Raw genomic sequence first — 14,863 nt, 5'->3', positions numbered from 1 at the left:
ATTGGTCTACTGCCAGCAGCAAAGGAGTACAACAGTGAGTCAGACTGTAAATCAGAGCTCAAGATCAATGTGTTCCCTAATCGCCTTTTTTTTTTTTTTTTACTGTCTGAGCATGTGCCTTAAGCTCATTGGCTGCTCAGCCTCTGCCTCTGTGATGCACAAGTGTCTCCGCAGAGACAGTGTAATCGAGTAACGCCACCTGTAATTGGTGCTCGGAGGACGTAAAGCTGGCTGTGAGTGCGTCGTCTGCGCTGATGCACGGGCTGGTTATTTGTTAGTGTGAAAGTGGTGATTATTTAGCCCCACGCTGTATGAAGTGGAAAAACACACCTGTACGTGTCAAAGTGCTTAATGGACTGTCCCACTCGTTACACTTCATCACTGAGGCTACAGGGGAGGTTCTGATGGATAAGCTTATCAAGAGCGGTTTGGTTTTCTGCACAGCTTCTGTTTTGTTCCCAAATTGTTTTAATTCATCTTTTAGCTCATAATATAACCACACACTGTATAACATTAACCTGCACATAATTTATGTCTCGTGCTGCCTAATAAAATACAGACACTTATGGATCACCCTCGGTACAGTACGTGCTAGTCATTCATCACTTCATCTTGAATGTCTTTGCAGAACTTTTTCTGGAAACACCTGCACAGTTTTTTTTTCTTTCCCAGTTTAGTCAGAATGCACTTCTTGCACTGATAGTTTTAACCTTCTCCACTCTTCCGTCTAGGCCTGTCAGTGCTGCAGAAGGTCCTGGACACAGCAGCGGAGAGGAACTGGCTGGTGACCTCAGTCAATGTGGAGACCATGACGGAGGCCTCCTTCTTGAAAGTGTTCCAGGATTTGGACAAGAGGAAGGAGGGCCAGATTATCATCGACTGTGAGACAGAGAGGCTCACTGGCATCCTGAAAAAGGTGAAGAGATTTTCTCTGTTTTTGCAATGAGACAGGATTATGTAATTATGTTGCAATATATAATGCAACTTCAGCTGAAAGGCTGCAACCTCATAATAAAGCCATGCATGTAATGCTGTAGCTCCCAATAACATAAGTACGATTCTTACATGATCAGCACATCAAGCTTATTATAAACCGAGTAATTAGCCTGCATGTTACGTTTAAAGGACTTCTTCAGAAATTCAAAATACACACACTGTAGGACAAGGCTGTGCATGTTTTAATCAGACAAACAAAGGAGAAAGGAGGGGATGTAAATGGAGAGTGGGGGTTGGTTGGGGGTCTGCTGTGGTGTTTAGTCTCCTGGAGCGTCAAGGACAGGAGAGATAAATAACCCAGCATTGGCATTTGGAGTCGGCACTTCTTCTGTGATAGGATCATCACTTACTCACCTCTGTGTGGTTGGAAGGAGACGGATCTTGGCATCACAATCGACTGTTGGCTAAACCTCTTCCCCCAAACACAGTTTGCCCAATCACAAGCTTAGCAACCGTAATTAGGCATGACAGGCCTGTCAAGCTTTGGATTTTACTGCACATTGAAGCAGTGTGCCTCAGCATTTAAAGTGGAAACAGACATGTTTTTTGCTTTAACTTATTATAATGGAATCAGTGTTGATTGCACAATGTAATGGCTATAGAATAATGACACCATTAGCGTTTAGATTGCTTTCCTCTAAGCCTTACTTTCACTATGTAATTCTGCCTGTCAGCGGGAACAGTCTCCCAGGAAAATGAAGGCTTACTTTACAGCTCAAAGGAAGAGCATCAATGATTGTGCAACCAAACAGGAAGCGGATAGAGCTTTTGTTTAGCTGTCTCCAGTTGCAGAAATGGCGGATGGTGAAACAACCAAAGTCACTGTAGAAAACAAAATGCAGTGGGTCCAGTGTTGTTGGTAGTTGCTAGGCTTTGATGGAAATGTAAAGTGATCCGGTTGTATTTGCCACTGAGCCAACAATACTAGGCTACCACCTGGAAAAACGCTAGGGGTGGAGGAAGTTGAAAAGTTGTCTGTTTCCACTTTAAATAGTTTTGATGGTGGCGCATTTTTGTACAATTTACAAAACCAAAATCATGAGAGTGAAAGTGTGAAAAATGAATAAATAGCATTTGTGTGCTCTAAGAGAAGATGCAGTTGTTAGCATGTCAGGCTAACTAGTGTGCTTCCTACAGAAGTAGCCTAAAAGAGGATTACTCCAAAGTCAAAAAGTATTTTGCGACATTATTTTATGGTGTCAGAGGTTACATTATAAAAAAATAATTTCATGCATAGCACATCCTCTTTGTGTGGAAGAATTTAAAGTAACGTTAGCAACTCTGTCCTACTAGTCTCACCCAGACTCCTTATCCAGGTACAGCAGCTGGCATACCGTGCTCAACTGTACGTTAGTTTTCAACCTAAAAGCTTTTTCTCTTTTACAACTGGAACATACGTTTTAAAAACAAAAACATATGCATGCTATGAATGTTATGTTAGAGCGACAGAGTTAGAGCTTAGAATGTTATGTTATAATCAACTGGTGAAGATGCTAACTTTTTGCCCAGGGCACATAGCTTTAGCCTCAGTCTTTAATCACAATATCATGCTTGTAGCCATTCATTACCAATATTACACCCCCCTTAGGCTTCTTGTTTAAAACGATTCAGGTGGAAACATGAAATAGTCGGCCGCAGTCAGCTTTTTCAACCCACTCATGTAGTTAACCTTAGCTTAATTAGCTAGCTACAGCTGATAAAATCTGCCAGGGACAGTTGACTTTCCAACTGGCTACCTCTGTCTTAGCACCCATTGTTTCTAAAAATGACTAAAAATGTTGAGCGGTAAATCTGCTACTGTGATTATAGGCTTTTTCACAGCAGACATTTTGGCGCATTGTAGCAAGAAAAGCAAAGGTATAATTATTGAAATTTATAAAGGGTGCATTTCATACAGGTGAGCTAGTTCCATGGCTCTGGTATTTATGATGCTGGCTCACTGTCATGGCCTAGGGATTGTACTTTATTTATCAGAGGAGGGAGGAGGGGGATGACAGGGATGCAACTTCTTTCTTTATATTTTTAATCTCGAGCCTTCTAGAAGCTGCAGATATATTTTCCTTTAGCCTCCCTGACTGTCTTGTTGAAAGTATGACCCTCCCTCTACTATAAATAACCATATATTTTTTTTAATATTTACAACAAATGTACGTACATGAGCCAATGCAATGAGCAAACAGCAAGGGAGTGAGAGTTATCACCAAAACAAACAGCTAATTTCTTAAGTAAAATGCAAATTCTTCTTACAAATCACATCATTGCACAAGCTGTGTGTGCACCTCAGCAGAATATGGATGCATGTAATGACTGCTTTCACCCAAAAACTGAACACAGCATCAGTAATTTGGCACAGCAGACGTTAAGAGATTTTTATAACTTACCCTTTGATGTTTGAAAGTTAAAAATTGAAAATGAAATCCTGGAACTGAATCCAGCCTTGGTTTGTCACTGTTGTCATGCATGCAGGAGGGCAGAATCTAATGTTAATGCGAGCAGTTTGTTTTTGGCGAAATTTTAAATGAGATGTTAAATTAAAGGATTTTCATGACGGAAGCCTTCATTGCACATGATGTGTTCAAGGCCTGTAGTAATTTGAAAAGCTAATGATAATATCTGTTTTTAAAGTTTCAGGCAATGATAAATGGTTAAATTTTGGTGTTTTTTAAAGGAAACATGTCTTTTTAAACCCACTAGCAGGATTTGAGGTTCCAAGGGGAATTTAAAAAAAATACAAAATACAAGCATTTAAAGTTGTATGTCCCCTGTCTAAGCTAAAATAAAAAACACAAGTCCCTCCCTAGTGCTTAAAAAATTATTTGACTTGCCTCCCCATTTTGCACCACCCCCTCCCTGCTCATAAATAATGAACGGTTCCTTTCTGAACACTGGAACTGAGCCATCTTAAAAACAATATTTGTTTCACCTGAGCTTTTCCTGCTATGATAAGTCAAAATCTGCCGTCAAAAAGGTCTTGTAAACTGAAATGTACCGTGCAAGAACAGGAGCTTGACAGACACAGCAACATTTTATGTGCACAGGCAATTGTATCCTCAGAAATATCCACACATTTGTCATATTTGTATTGTTTTGCTTGCTGATGTCACTTGTGTGATTTATGACTTTTCAGTCAGATTTTAATAGTTCTTTTCTGGCTCAGTATATTGTTGTTGATAAGAAAAGAAAAAAAACGCACACACATGTTCATGACACACAGACGCACACATGCACACACACAGTCCCCATCTATATGTGTAGGCTGTGGCTGCTCCGTGACTGTTATTGATGGCCCGGTGTCTACAGTTAAGGTTATTGCATCAGTTCTTACCAGTTTACAGGAGCTGAGCCTGAGAAGTTCTCCGTTCAGACGGCCACCATCAATCACCCACATCTGCTCCCTGCCTCCACCTCCACCGTCCCGCCTATGCATCCAAACAATGGCGAACGCACACACACAGACACACACAGAACACCCCTGCCTCTTTTGCCCTTTACACCCCCTCCTGTGCTCATCTCATTCATCTCATACAGTACACAGATTCTCCTACGATAATGTCACTGACAGTTTCCTGAGGGCGACTTCTCACATGAACTGAATGTTGATATAGTCTCCTTAGAGAACATTCATTGTGACAGAAGAGCTACCTCAAAAACGTTTCCAAGTGCGTTTTCCAGCAGAGAGACAAAAGCGCGACCCGTTCTCTTGGGGCTGAACTTTGAATGACTCTTTAAATCTGCATGTATAATTAAAAGGCTCCTCACATCCAAAACATTTCCATTTGACGGTCCACTGTGGCAGTAATAAGTGTTTTCCCCCAGTGTCGAGTGAATTGGTGTCTCTCCTTCCCTTCAGTTTTTCCTTGCCCAGGGCTCAGCCGTGGGGCCCGCCTTGTGCTGGGGTCACCATTAATAACAAATGCCACCTTCTGTCATGACCTACAGCATCATTAGACACACACACATAACACAGAAACAAATGAGTACACGCCCTGAAGTATACGCGAGGGAAAATGCTCGCAGAGAGCGAGAGGAGTGAAAAATGTGTGAGGTCATGCATAGTGCCTGAACAGAGACTGTGGAATGAGCCTCTTATCCGCTGTCCTAAGGCTATTAATTGGATGGTGCATGGCTTTGAATAAGCGCTGCACGCTCTGCCTTATTCTAACTGACTGCCCAGTATGCTGCGATGACACACGCATTTGTTGTACAGTACAGCAGGCTCTTTATTTAGGCGAACTAGACAGTTGCCCTGAGTGCCACCAACGGGGATTTTTCTTTTAATCTCACACCACATCTACAGTCAAACGTCAGTCAGACTTGTGTCCAATGTGCCCATTTCATACATAAATAAACCAGCTCTGGCACACACCTCTCTGTGATGTTCAAACGGTGCTGACCCTCAGTGCTCGGCTGACCTGTGACGCCTGCAGTTAGAGAACGACAGCAGCGCAGGCAGAGGAGAGATACAGGCGTGGGAGAGGGGCTTGTGCACAGTTCAGCACTGACAGACTTTATTATTTGACGTTTGGTAGCTGGCGGTGGAGTTCCAGGAATATTGTAAGTTATTTCAATATTAGATCAAAGATCAAATCTGAGCCCTCAGGGGAACACAGACGAGGTGGAGGAGGAGGGAGGCAAATATACTATAGTATATATACAGCACTTACAAATCGGTGACACGTAAAAGCCCAGAGGATGTGGAGTGCGATTTGTTATGTATAGTTTCCTTCCATTTAAGAGTTGAATATTCATTTATTTGTTCATTCATGTTCTGATCCTTTTATTAAGTCATTTGACTGTCCTTCCTATTTTCACTTAATTGTAATAATTATAATTTCTTGCTTTTAAAACGTTCAGCTCGGGTTGTTTCAGGGCATGCTTTGCCTTTATTTGTAGCTGCACATCATAATTATAATATTTAAGTGAGTTTGTTTATTTAGTTGCTTTTCTTAGAAGTGGTGAGTTTGTGAGCGGTAGACAATATGTTTTTACAGGAGTGAGTGTCTGGCCAAAGGCAAAACAATTGTAAAAACAGCCCTGCAGAGCAGAAAAAAAGATGACACAATAGAGGAAAGGAAAGGCGATGGGGGAGGGGAGGGGAGGGGAGGGGAGGAGGAAATTGGAGAGGAGAGGGGAGGAGAGGGGGATACGGGAGAGCAGAGCAGAAGAGTGGAGAGGAGGAAATGAGAGAGGAGGAGGAAGCAAAAGAGGAGAGGAAAGGAGATGAGAGAGCAGAGGAGGTGAGGGAATGAGAGAAAGAGGGGAGAGGAGAGGAAAGAAATAAAAGGGGGAAAAGAACAGGAGAGAGGAGCAGGAAAAGAAAAAGAAGAGGCGAGGCCAAAGTCAAACAATTTGTAAGAAATGCCATGCAGAGCAGGGCAGAGGAGGACAGAGAAAGAGGTGGGATTGGGAAGGGGAGAGAAGGAGAGGAGGAAAAGGGAGAGGAGAAGAGAAGAGAGGAGAGGAGGAAATGAGAAAAGAGGAAGAAGCAAGATAGGAGAAAAAAGGAGATGGGAGAGGGGAGTGAAGAAGGGGAGAAAATGAGAAGGAAGGGGAGAAGGGAGGAGAAGAGGAAATGAGAGACAAGAGTAGAGGAGAGGAGGATATGGGAGAGGAGAGGGAAGGAGATGGGAGAATAGAGGAGAGAAGGACATGAGCAAGGGGAGGAGAAGAGGAAACAACGATTGAGAGGAAAGGAGATGGCATTTTTTATTAATTGTTTTTTTGAACAAACTCCATAACTGTCATTTTCTTGAAGCTACGTTGATGTCTTTTATTAAACGGAGTGCGTAATCTGTTGGCATGTTGACCTGTTACTCGTATTAAAGCTGATTTTTGTTAAGTTACTCACCTGTATTCTTCTTAATGTTAAGTGTTAAGTCCTTTTAGTCTGATACATTGTGAACCTCTTCTCTGTCTGTCCTACACAAGGTCGAGCACTGTGCACTGTACCAGGTATACTGCTGAGACACTGTCAAAGCCTCACACACACACACACACACACACACACACAAACCAACAGTCTGTTTGGATCACAGGCGTTTTATTCTCTCTATCTCCTCTGACCTTGTCTTGCAGATTGTTGAACAAGGCAAGAATGCAAAGAGCTACCATTACATCCTGGCTAACCTGGTAAGGAATCATCATTATATCACAGCATTTTTATCTGTTTAGATTGTCTTTGAAAAATGTCCATACTTGTCTGCACACTTTCATGTCTCGATGAATGAATTTGCGTTGCTATTAAATGTGGCTTTTAACAGGATTCCAGACTTTCCTTGCTTTATTGCCAGTTTAATGGACTTGCATGTGCCGAATAATTTAGCCTAAAACTATCTGGTTTTATGTCTTTTATGTTCTCTCATCCCATTTTCCTCTTCAGCTACTTCATATATTCTTCCTCTGCGCCGTCAGACCTGCAGACATAACAGCAGCACAGTGGTAGACTCACAGTGAAGCACAGGCAGGGGAATGTGTGACAGTCAGAAATCTATGCAGACTCACAGTGACAGAAAAAGGTCAGGCAGCCAATGTATGCAAGCTTATATCCATTAGCTCGCTTTGTCTGCTGCCATTTTCTCAGTGCAAATGGTGTGTGGACCCCTTCAGCACTGCTCAGACTCACTAAATGCAACCAAATGAAGAGAAAATTGACATCAACCGAAGCTGTAGTAATAACAGCATTAATATGCAGCTGCTGGCTTGAACAATTTCTCACTGCTGGAGTTTTAGATTGGCTCAATCTCTCTTGTCGGGCCAGTTTGCCAGATTTAATTTTAAATGATAAGGCTCGGACGGTAATAACAGCTGATACGCAAAGTGGCCACAGTCATTTATAATGGGCCCATTAAAAGGTTTGTACAAAAATTACTTTTTCTATGTCCTTGCACCTTTTCAGAATTTTCTTAATTTACTTATGTGTGTGTACATTTGCAGCTGTGTGTGTGTGTGTGAAAACATAGTGTGACAGAGCCATACACAAAAGAATTTGAGTGGTTAAAATGTGGATGAAATATCTGTCAGAAATACCACCCTCCATGTCCAGTGTTAGCAAAGGCTAGTTTCTATAGTAACCTCTTCAGCTCACTGCGCTGCATTAGCTCATACATGGAGCAGAAAAAAAGACACTAGTCTGTCTGCTCAGCTGAGAAATATGGACACCTGGCAGCACACAGGTACATTAGGGAGACGGCAATGAGAGGAGGGAGAGAGGCTGAACACTATGTCTCTTCTTTACTTGCTTTTGTCTCCTGGAGCTTGAGCTAGCCTTCATTTTGTACCTGCCACCCCGCCGACCTTCCTCAGCACCAAATGGAAACAATCTGAACTCTGAGCTAGAGCTAGTTAACAGCAGTGGTGAAGGAAGTATTTAGAGGTTTTACTTAAAGGGATACTTTTACAGTTTTCTACCAGCTTTGTATCATAACCATACGCATAGTGAATGAACTGTGGTAACCTTCCCTCCATTTTACCAGCGCCCAGATCTCCCTGCTCATCCCCCGGATTAAATCCGCTGGATGATGTGAAACATAGATTTGCACTGGCTCTAGGGCTGTTGCTCATACTGCAGATCTTACTCCCGTGTGTCGTATGCTTTCCACTATACACACAAAGGGTCTCATTCATTTAATATGAGCAGAAAAGTTTGTGTGTAAACTGTAAACTGTATTTCACCATTCATCAATATGTTAGTAACTTCGATCTTTTCATAGGTACTAACAAAATCTACACCTGTTTCTGACTGCTTGCAGTGCTTGTGTAAATAAGATATTGCACATAAATGATGCTTGTCATTATTAGAAATTACTATTACTTTGTATTGTGCTCTTTTATGTACACAGATGCCTTTGAAACATGTATTTAAATCGACCTTATACAAAACCGAAAAACACTGTTCTACCCCTCTGCCCTGTTTACGTGATGCAGCCCCAAACTGCATGTCATTTTTGTTAAATATCAGAGATGCGACATGGGAGACGTAAACATTATTTTAAATTGAGTTTTGGTTTAATAAGACCTGTGGATGTAGGAAAGTAATTTGGCGTCTGTCTCTGCTCACGCCGGGCAGTTGGTGAAGCCGAATCTGAGGGAGAGCTGAAGGGAGATGATGTGGTTTCACACCAGACTATCTTACTTGTTGGGTTAGTGTGGTTTATTTTCACAACAGTGACAAACAGTGCTGAGGACAAACTGACAGAGGTCTCTCCAATGATGCAAGCATTGCGCTGGTCTGCAGCTGAGAACTGTGACTGGGAAGAGCCTCCTTGTAGCTTTATGTTGAACCATTTTCGTTTGACTTTTTGGATGGTTCTTACAACAGATGACACTGAGTTAACGTTTACCTCCGTCCAAGCCTTTGATTTACCTGTCTCTGTCACATTACTAATCAACCCAACTTCACCTAAAATAACTTCAGTCTCAGCGTCAGACGGATGTTTTTCTTTTTCTCTGTTTCTCTTTCTTTGTTTGCTCCATGTTTGCAGGAGCAAATGCAGAACCTATCCATAGTAATTATCACCTCCATTTATGGTGGCCATTGGCTATTTATGGGTGGGGATGGATGTTTATTGCTGACAAGCGGGAGCGCAATTTCAATTTATGATTGATTGGCATTCATGAACATTCACACGTGCCTACAATCAAATCCAGTGTTTTCCGCGGCGTTCATGAATCCAGAGTAGGTTTTTAGTACCAAGGGTTTTTTTTATGTGCAAATCTACTCACAGATTTATTAACATTTCATAAATGAGACCCAGCACCTCTGTCTCTCTCTCTCTCTCAAACAGATCAAACAGTAAAACTAGGCAGTGCTGATCAAATATAAAATCTGTTACGATATTGCCTTTTTCTTTCTTAACATGTGTTCAGAAACATATTTTAGTGCACTGTTTAGCTGTTACATGAGAATTTGTGAACAGGAAGTGGGTGCCAAACTGTTTCCTGTATTGTAAAAGCAGAGGCTGAAAATACTGAGCTCAAACTAGGCAGTGCCGATCAAATATGAACCAAGATTCTGTTACTGTGTTGCCTGTGTCTCACCTCAAATGTTTTTAGAAACATATTTTAGTTTACTGTGCAACTGTAATTCAACATTGTTTGTTACCAGCCAGCTACTACATTGTTTCCTGTGGAAAACCATCCAAGCTTGCATTATGTCACCCACGATGAGAGCGTTTGTTGGTCTGGTGAAATACTTCTTTAGGTAAAAGTAGCAATGCTTTGTTGTACTCGAAATTTTACTTAAAGAACAAAACTATTACCATCAAACTATATTTAAAGTACCAAAAGCAAAAGTACTCATTATGCAGAAATGGCCCATTTGAGAGTATTTTATATTGTATTATAATTGTTGATGCATTAAAGGTCCAATGTGTAAGATTCAGGGGCATCTATTGGCAGAAATGATGTCTAATATTCATAACTATGTTTTCATTAGCGTACAAATACCTGCTGAAACTAAAGCCCCATTTCCACCAAGCAGTACGGTACAGTACAGTTCAGGTCGGTACGCATTTTTCTGTTTCCACGGTAAAAAAGTTGTGGATGGTACCAATGGGACCGTTCTGTACTGTGCCCATTTTTGGTACCCCTTCTGTTGGGGTACCTATCACACACAGATCTGGTAGGAGCTAGAAACACTGCAGTCTACAGTGGAAATGCTAGGGTCTAGGTACCATGTCTGAAGGGTTACTTTTGGCTCCAGAGGTACCAAGTGTTTGGTGGAAACAGGGCTTAGGAATCATTGTGTTTTTGTTACCTTAGAATGAGCTGTTTATATCCACATATGCAGTGGGAACTCTCCCACTGAGTCCGCCATTTTGTTCTGCAGTAGTCCAGAACAGACAATTAAACACTGGCTCTAGACAGGGCCACTGGCATTTTTGTGTCAGCCATTGTAGTTCTTCTACAGCACTGTTGGATGCAATCAGCAACCATCTTAAACCTTATATACTACTGGGTAACTTGTAGGTACTTTCCACCACTAGTTAACAGCCATCCATTTCTTTTTTTGTCTTTTCTTCTTATTTGTCTTTCATCAGAGACAGTAAACAACCGAGAGTTTGAGATAGACATATGGCCAAGAGAGAGCCAAAGCTTCAAATGACATGAAACAAATAACATCAGGGCAGAGAAGAAAGGGAAAGGATAGAAAGGTTTGTGTTGTCAGATATATGCCTGGCGAGCAGGAGAAACACCAGAGACACCTTTTTCTTTTCATCAGTCAAAACTTTACTCTTAAATCTTACACAAATCACAGACAAATCTTCTCTCCTCCACTCCTGCTCAGTCTCTACTCCCACCCATTCCCACTTGTCTGCCTCTTCCTTTTCCCGGCGCTGACAGGCAGCCTGCTGAGAGACCGAATCTGCCTCTCTGCCTTTCTCTCGCTCTGCTCTCTCCACATAATAGTCAGGGGGAAAAATACATGATACCATTACAGTAAATCGCTTCTTTCTCCATTCTGCTCTGCCCGAGGCATCCTTTGCATTGTTCACAGTAGCCTATAAGGTTTTGATCCTTCCATTGTTAACAGTAGCCTATGAGGACTCAGTCTATCAGAGATTAGCTCCGGACTGAACACAGACATGAAATGAGGTTTCTATTTTCTTTCTCACTTCTCCTGCCCCTCAGGAAAGACGGGGATGAAGTATGCTCAATGGGATAACCTCTCTAAGTGAAAAAGGAGGATTTGCCATTTTCATTATGATATTAACCCTTGCACTTTTGATGGCAGAGTTAAAACAGTAGCCAGAGTGCAGCACATTTTGCAGGATTACCCTCTAATGCCAAGTGACCACTAGACCACTGGTTCCTTTTAGACTCGTGACCTCCTGAAACAAAGTAATGTCTGCCTGTTTCCCTTGTTTTATTTGAAGTGTCAGAGTTAGACTTATCTGCCAATTCACAATAAATAAAAGTAAAGGTTAAAGAAACAAAACAAACATGATTTGGTGTTGCATAATCTCTATAAATAGATATCTGAATATGTATGCAGTATCTGAAGGCAACAGGACAAAATTTTGATATCAGAAGCATTCTGGTTTCCATTTGTAGTCTGAGTGGTATTGACCAATCATGTTTGAATGAGCTTTGGTTGCCTGCAGATAAACAGTCCGTATTGAGAGCAATAACAGGGGGAACACATTGGCCAAAATGCAGTCTAGGAACCGATCAGCTATTGTCTGATGACTGTCTAGCTTTTTATCGTATTTTTTCTTCTATATCTGCACTATATCTGTTTTAGAGGGGTAGGCTAAAATGTTGTCTGGACCTGTCTCAATTTGCTAATTGACCCTTCGCTTAGTCCCACCACCAGACGCAGACTGGCCAATCATAATGTAGCATAAAGGTAGAACAAGCAATAACAACAACACAGCTGTGCTCCATTGACTCTAATGCAGTCGTTTCAAATTTGGCCAGGCTGGTTTTGTGGGCATCGAGCTAAATGTTGTGCCTGGGGCACATTGTGTATTAATGATAGTCGTTACCTGGAGAGGTTGGAAAAAGATATACGTTTCTTCCCTCAAAAACCCTGAAAAGTGTAGGGTTAGCTAGCTAGCTACTGAAGATATAGCCTACTGAATGTATACACACGCTGCTGTTGCTTTTTAATGATCATAACAATGAAAAAAGACCGACCCTGCTGTACAGGAACCAGTGAAGGGAAGCAGGGAAACTTTGCTGATATTCAACCAGCTCTGTGTCATCGCATTGTGTGCAGATAAACATTGTTTGACTTCCCTCTGAGATCCCTGCCTGTCCGGCGGCAGAGGTCTGGGCTCAGGCAGCGGCACAGGGTGAAGCCAAAACCCGTTCATCTGCACACACTGCGATGCCACACAGCTGGTTCAATATCAGCAAAGTTTCCCTTTATATTCATTGTCTTCTGTGGCGATCAGCAGTGATGTGGTGGTTCACTTTTACACTGTGATCTGTAGCCTATAGTTCGGCTTTAGCTTCTAACTATCTTTGTCTTTTTAACCTGTTGTTGCTGCTGAGTCAGTTTGACATCCTGGATATATCCTTCAAACACAGACTGTAGACCCCTCTGTCTGCTTCTCTCTGGAATCACTGTTTCATTGCTTCAAAACTATGATAATATTTCTTCAGGGAGTGCAGTTAGTTACAGTGTGGGCTTCGTGCTTACTCCGACAGCTTGTTGGACCATCACAAAGGGGCAGGCCTTAGCATAAGGTCAGTTGATCTGTAAACAGTGATAACAGAAAGAATAAGTCTTGGTCCAGATATCTGCTGGCTACACTGGAACCCCCAAAATATTGGTGGTCAGATGGTAGGCAACAGCTTCCGAGATTTGGTGCAGCATAAATAGGTTTCTTTTCTCTCATGTGATTCCTATCCCCCAGTGGTTCACAACCTGAGGGCAGGACCCAGAAAATAAAACAAATTTCAGTTTCACAAAACGTTTGTTTTTCCTGCTGTTTTTCTTCCTCTTTTTCTTTCGGTAAAACGCTGGATACTTTGACCTCGTCAGGCCTTTTAAAATCCTTCAAATGAAAGAATCTATAAAGGAATAATCGGTCTGTTGACTTTTAAAGTACTCAAAGCTGCAGCTCGCCATGAGGCATAACCTGTGACAAGAAGCTACAAAGCAGCCATTGATTTGTTTGAAGGGGTCACAGGCCAAAAAGTTTTGATCTGATCTAGTGAGACCTCAGATTTGGGATTGTCACTCCAGCCAACATTAAAATAAAAATCATGGTTAAGCAATGCAAGATGTCCACAGTGTCTTGTAGCCCTGTATCTGCTTAAATGGAATGTCTCTTTTCCCTTTTATCTTTGTGGAAAATATGGTTCAGTGTCAGCTGCCATGAATTTTGGTGAATTCCTCTGAGGACTCTGCTTTGCTTGCAACTGTTTTTGCATATTTCCAATATGCATATCTTTTACCTACCTGCATGTCTCAGTTTACCTCTCTGCCTGTCCACTTCCTTTCTCAGGGTTTCCTGGACATCGACCTGACGGACCTGAGGAAAGGTGGGGCGAACATCACCGGCTTCCAGCTCGTCAACAACTCTGAGCCCACCGTCAGCCGTGTGGTCCAGCAGTGGATGGAGTTTGACAACAAAGACTCCAAAGTGCCCAAGAGTGGACTCAAAGTACTACTGCTTTGCTCTCTGAACTCTCCGTCTTTTAGTCACTGATAATGAGGGACAACATAGGGAGTGCTGCGCTGGGTTAAGGCTCTGTGTAGCTAGTTGTAAAAGAAAATCAGGTGCTCTTCAAGGATGGGGCAGTCACTTGAAGATAAAAAACAAAGACTGGCCAGCTCACTCAGCGTAATACAGACTTTCTAGTTGAAACGTGTTGGTAATCTATGTATTACTAAAGGATCTTTAACTACAGTCAGGGTGCCTCGGATGCATTTTTGGACTGCCTGTCTGTACTATGGACTTTTACACTGAGGGAGCTGGCCAGTTGTTTTTTCATCTTTAACTGTCCATCTTTTATTTTCCTTCCTTTATCTTCAAAGTATTAATACAAGAAGTCATAAAGCAGCACAGCATATGCTAAGATGTCACGTTTAAAGTAACGTAAAACTAAACCATGATGGAGGAGTTGTAATAACTGATTTTCTGTGTGAGGTCAAGCCAAGAAAGTTGTTATTTCCCTCGTCAGTCAGTTAGTTTGTTTGTGACTGTCAGCAGCATATTGCAAAAAAGCCATGAAATGGTTTCTATTAAATTTGGTGGACAGATAACCCCTGATCTTATCTGAGTTAGGTGATTCAGATGTGGGATTTCTGCTATTAAATGATTATTGATTTTTAGCCATAACAACAGTCCAGCCAGCTGAGATAAAGGATTGTTTTTGCAGGGTCAAGAAATAAACAGAAAACTTAAGCAATAGA

General features: G+C 41.8%; 1 protein-coding gene across 1 annotated transcript in view; it reads left to right on the top strand.

Moving 5' to 3' along the window:
• gria1a (glutamate receptor, ionotropic, AMPA 1a) overlaps positions 1–14,863 on the top strand; it is a 95,129-nt gene that overhangs the window by 25,743 nt on the left and 54,523 nt on the right. The window contains 3 exon segments of the mRNA XM_050042273.1: positions 732–916; positions 7,072–7,125; positions 13,953–14,111. Of these exon segments, the coding sequence (XP_049898230.1) occupies positions 732–916; positions 7,072–7,125; positions 13,953–14,111 (398 nt within the window).

The sequence above is a fragment of the Epinephelus moara genome, chromosome 4 (genome assembly GCF_006386435.1).
Source record: "Epinephelus moara isolate mb chromosome 4, YSFRI_EMoa_1.0, whole genome shotgun sequence".
Lineage (NCBI taxonomy): Eukaryota > Metazoa > Chordata > Actinopteri > Perciformes > Serranidae > Epinephelus > Epinephelus moara.
This window is presented reverse-complemented; position numbering and strand designations above follow the sequence as displayed.